The sequence below is a fragment of the Gossypium arboreum genome, chromosome 10 (assembly GCF_025698485.1).
Source record: "Gossypium arboreum isolate Shixiya-1 chromosome 10, ASM2569848v2, whole genome shotgun sequence".
Taxonomy (NCBI): Eukaryota; Viridiplantae; Streptophyta; class Magnoliopsida; order Malvales; family Malvaceae; genus Gossypium; species Gossypium arboreum.
The window spans coordinates 62,023,376-62,027,764 of NC_069079.1; the positions used below are offsets into that span (position 1 = coordinate 62,023,376).

Sequence of the window (4,389 nt, forward strand, 5' to 3'; positions counted from 1 at the left end):
CTCCAACGTTATCAATGAAACATACATAATATATCATTAAAAATTAATTATGAATAGAGGTAATTATATTTTAATAGGTAATATCAATATACAAAAATATTTGATACACTAACTAAGGTTAAAGAATTGATAAATATTTTATAAAAATATAATAAAATATTAAAATAAATATTTTTAAAAAATACCTGATATATTTTTTTAAAAAACTATTTCCTGTGCATCTATTAAATACTAACCCTAACTTTAATGGGAGAAAAAACAAAAGAAGGGAAATTACCCTGTTGGCAAATACGTCAGGGCAGGTTAACAATTAAGGTTCGTTGGGTGTAGTTGCATCCTCCCATCTCTCTCTCTCTTTCGCTTTAAATAGCTCCAAATTCTTCCCACAATTTAACTCATCAGCACTTTTCGTACTTCTTTTTTTTTTTTCCTTCATTTTCTTAGCAAATTCAACATCGAAAAATAAACTACCACTTTTGTTCACTTCTTTATACCAAAGTTTTGTTTCCTTGATTTTCAACACCGTTTTCGATTTGGGTTTTTCTTTAAGCTTCAAATTGAGTTGGATTTGTAGCTAAAAAAGAAAAGAAAATGGCAGAAGAGAGTAAGCAAAGAAGGAACGTTGAGACCGTAAGGGTTCAAACAGCTTCATCATCAGAAGAAAGATCAAACAACAATCTCCCAAACTTTCTTCTTTCAGTAAGGCTAAAATATGTGAAGCTTGGCTACCATTACGTTATCTCTAACGCTATGTATTTGATGTTGGTGCCTCTCCTAGGCATTGCTTCAGTTCATCTTTCCACACTTACTCTCTTAGATTTTGTTCGACTATGGAACCAACTCAAGTTCAATCTCGTTTCAGTAACCCTATGTTCCGGTCTTTTAGTTTTCTTGGCCACACTTTACTTCATGAGCCGGCCAAGGAAAGCTTACTTAGTGAATTTCGCTTGTTACAAGCCTGAAGCTGATCGTATTTGCACCAGGGAGATCTTCATGGAGAGATCTGGTCTCACTGGTAGCTTCACCGAAGAGAACTTAGCCTTTCAGAAGAAAATCCTGGAGAGGTCTGGGTTGGGACAAAAGACATACTTGCCTGAGGCAGTGATGCGTGTCCCACCCAACCCTTGCATGGCGGAAGCCAGGAAGGAGGCCGAGACAGTGATGTTTGGAGCTATTGATGAACTCTTGGACAAAACTGGTGTTAAGGCAAAGGATATAGGGATCCTTGTGGTGAATTGTAGCTTGTTCAATCCTACACCATCTCTTTCTGCCATGGTTGTCAACAGATACAAGCTTAGAGGCAACATTTTGAGTTATAATCTTGGTGGAATGGGGTGCAGTGCTGGGCTCATTTCTATAGACCTTGCTAAACAGCTGCTGCAGGTAATATGTGTTCTTGTTCTTTATCGTTTTTAACTTCTTTTTGAAGCTGTTTTTCTTTTATACGCTTAGAATTATTAATTCCTTTAGAATTACTCTATAATTCCTTCTCAATCTTTAAATAAAAATAAATTTATAACAATATATTTATACTTATATTAATTTTACTGATAATAATATTTATCATAATCACATTTAAAACTTTTAAATTACATATTTTTATTCCTCTAATACATGTTTAAAAAAAAAAACCTAGCGTATCCCACTTAAATCACATATTATTTAGTACCTCTTATTTTTTTTGCTTAAAATTTTTAGACACATATTTGTATTGAATTCCTATATGATCTAGGATAATAGAGCAAAATTTTTCGATAATTTTATAATACTTGAATATCATATACCTTTTAAGGATCATTAAATTCATTATCTATGGAACCAAGAGACATTAACACTGCCACATGCTATTTATTTCAATCCTTAGGTAACTACAATATCCAACTGCCACATGCTTTTTATTTCAATCCTTAGGTAACTATAATATCCAAGTATTTTTTATTATGAATGAGCCCTTATCATTAAAACTTTTTGAAGCCTTAGGTAATTTAGAAACCTTGCTGGCTTTAATAGACAATTTTATTAAATTGATGGTGGGTTGTAAGTTTTTTCCAAGGCCTAGAGATAGAAATTACCTAGAGATCAAATGTCAAATAAATTATTTATTATTTTTATGTCATTCAGTCAATAATATAAAAAATATTAATTATTGATCCGTTTCTTAAAATTTTTAAGATAATCGAATATAACTCAGACTAAAGGTAAACAACAAACAATACATTAAAGGTGGCAATTGAATAATTAGGTGAGGCACATTAATAAAGGACGGCAGCAGTTGATTTTATTAGAAGTAAGCCTCTTAAAGGAAATGACAGTTGCTTCAATCAATTAAAAATCAATAGGTGCTGCCACTAAATTCCACCCATATCTTACACATTGTCTGCCTCCATTTAGTTGGAACTTTTTTGGTAGGATGATCTTTTGCTAGTTTCCAATATTATCATTCAGTTCATATTAGTGTAAATTATCATTATGGATGTACTTTTATCATAACATATATACTTATTCTGTTTAATGTGATAAAACATGAAAAATAAAAATAAAAAAAGAACTAAAATCACGATATGACAATTGAATATTTCGTTGGAAATATAGGTGCACCCCAGCTCTTATGCCTTAGTGGTAAGCATGGAGAACATTACTCTCAACTGGTACTTCGGCAACGACCGATCTATGCTCGTCTCAAATTGCCTCTTCCGCATGGGGGGTGCCGCAATCCTTCTCTCCAACCGCTCATCCGATCGCCACCGCTCCAAATACCAACTCATTCACACCGTACGCACGCACAAAGGTGCCGATGACAAATGCTACAACTGCGTCTTCCAACGTGAGGACGACACCAAAAGAATCGGCATTTCCCTCTCGAAAGACCTCATGGCTGTCGCCGGAGAAGCCCTTAAAACCAACATCACCACTCTGGGGCCACTAGTTCTTCCCATGTCGGAGCAACTCCTGTTTTTCGTCACGTTGGTGGCAAGGAAAGTGTTGAAGATGAAGATCAAACCCTATATCCCAGATTTCAAGTTGGCATTCGAACATTTTTGCATTCATGCAGGTGGGAGAGCCGTGCTAGATGAGCTTGAAAAAAACCTTGACCTTACAGATTGGCACATGGAGCCATCGAGAATGACGCTTTACAGATTTGGAAACACTTCAAGCAGTTCTTTGTGGTATGAATTAGCTTACTCTGAAGCCAAAGGAAGAATCAGAAAGGGTGATAAGACATGGCAGATTGCTTTCGGGTCAGGATTTAAGTGCAACAGTGCAGTTTGGAAGGCATTGAAGACCATCAATCCAGCTAAGGAGAAAAGCCCTTGGATTGATGAGATTGATGAGTTTCCTGTTCATGTGCCTAGGGTGGCAAATATTGCTTCTTCTTCTAAATCCTAATTCTTCTTAACAAGGAGATTATCATTTAGTACTGAGTACTATATATATATATGGTTTAATCATTTTATACGTGGTTAAGGTGTGATAATCAAATTGGTTGTTAATACCCAGTTAGAAGGGGGAAAAGGGAGACCATTGTTTTATTTTCATTTTTTGGTGTTATAAAGTCAATTTGATTGATCAATGTATGTAAAATGCTTTTACACAAGAAATGCTTGCTTAATTGTTCAAGAATTTGTTCAAAAAAGATGTTCAAGAATTATGTTCGCCAGCTCTATTTTGTCATTTGTTATTAAATTTTGGAATTATTTTTTTAAGTAATCATAAAATTCTATTAAACCTAAAAAAAATAAAAAAAAGGAGAGTACTTGAAGACTCAAGCCAATATGCTTACTCAAGTATAATCAATCTTAACTCCTCTCTCTCAAGATAATGGAACAATCAAATGATAGAACACAAGAAATAAAAGGACAAATACCATATGCTCCACGTAGCTCGCTTGCAATAGAGTTGCCCTGCCAAAGATTGAACCGTTCTATTAGTGTTTCTACAAGTCTAACAAAACAGCAAAGATTGAAAAAGTGGAGTTGAAGTGCAAACAATCTTGAAAGAGTAAACCCAAGTCCGAATAGTCAGAGAAACCATGTGAAAAGTGTCACGGGCTAGACTTTCAGTCACATAATCTATGTGACCTCAGGCGATTCCTTCACTCTAAATCTATCTATGTAACGACTCAAAAGTCAATAAAGTCGGAAACGATGCTTTCAAAATACTGTTTCTCATGATAGAATCAGTGAATATTATTTATTAATATTTGCGAGGATATTACAATATTATATTGAAGTTTGGCCTAATAAATTTTAATTATTGGAAAGTTAGACAAGGTACAAGTGTATCAGTTTTAAAGTCGATTGTTTTAGAAATTGAGGTATCGGGACTTCATTTTCCTAAACCGGACTCGTAAATATTTAATAAAAATAATTGTAGAGTTATATTAGAAGT

At 34.2% G+C, this 4,389-nt stretch overlaps 1 protein-coding gene across 1 annotated transcript; it reads left to right on the forward strand.

Annotated features, from left to right (window-relative positions):
• The first annotated feature begins 341 nt into the window (after nucleotides 1-341).
• LOC108454456 (3-ketoacyl-CoA synthase 11) lies at nucleotides 342-3,646 on the forward strand. The gene is made up of 2 exons (XM_017752923.2): nucleotides 342-1,383; nucleotides 2,593-3,646. The coding sequence occupies exons 1-2, from the start codon at nucleotides 592-594 to the stop codon at nucleotides 3,385-3,387; spliced, it is 1,587 nt and encodes a 528-aa protein (XP_017608412.1). The 5' UTR covers nucleotides 342-591; the 3' UTR covers nucleotides 3,388-3,646.
• Nucleotides 3,647-4,389: the final 743 nt, after the last annotated feature.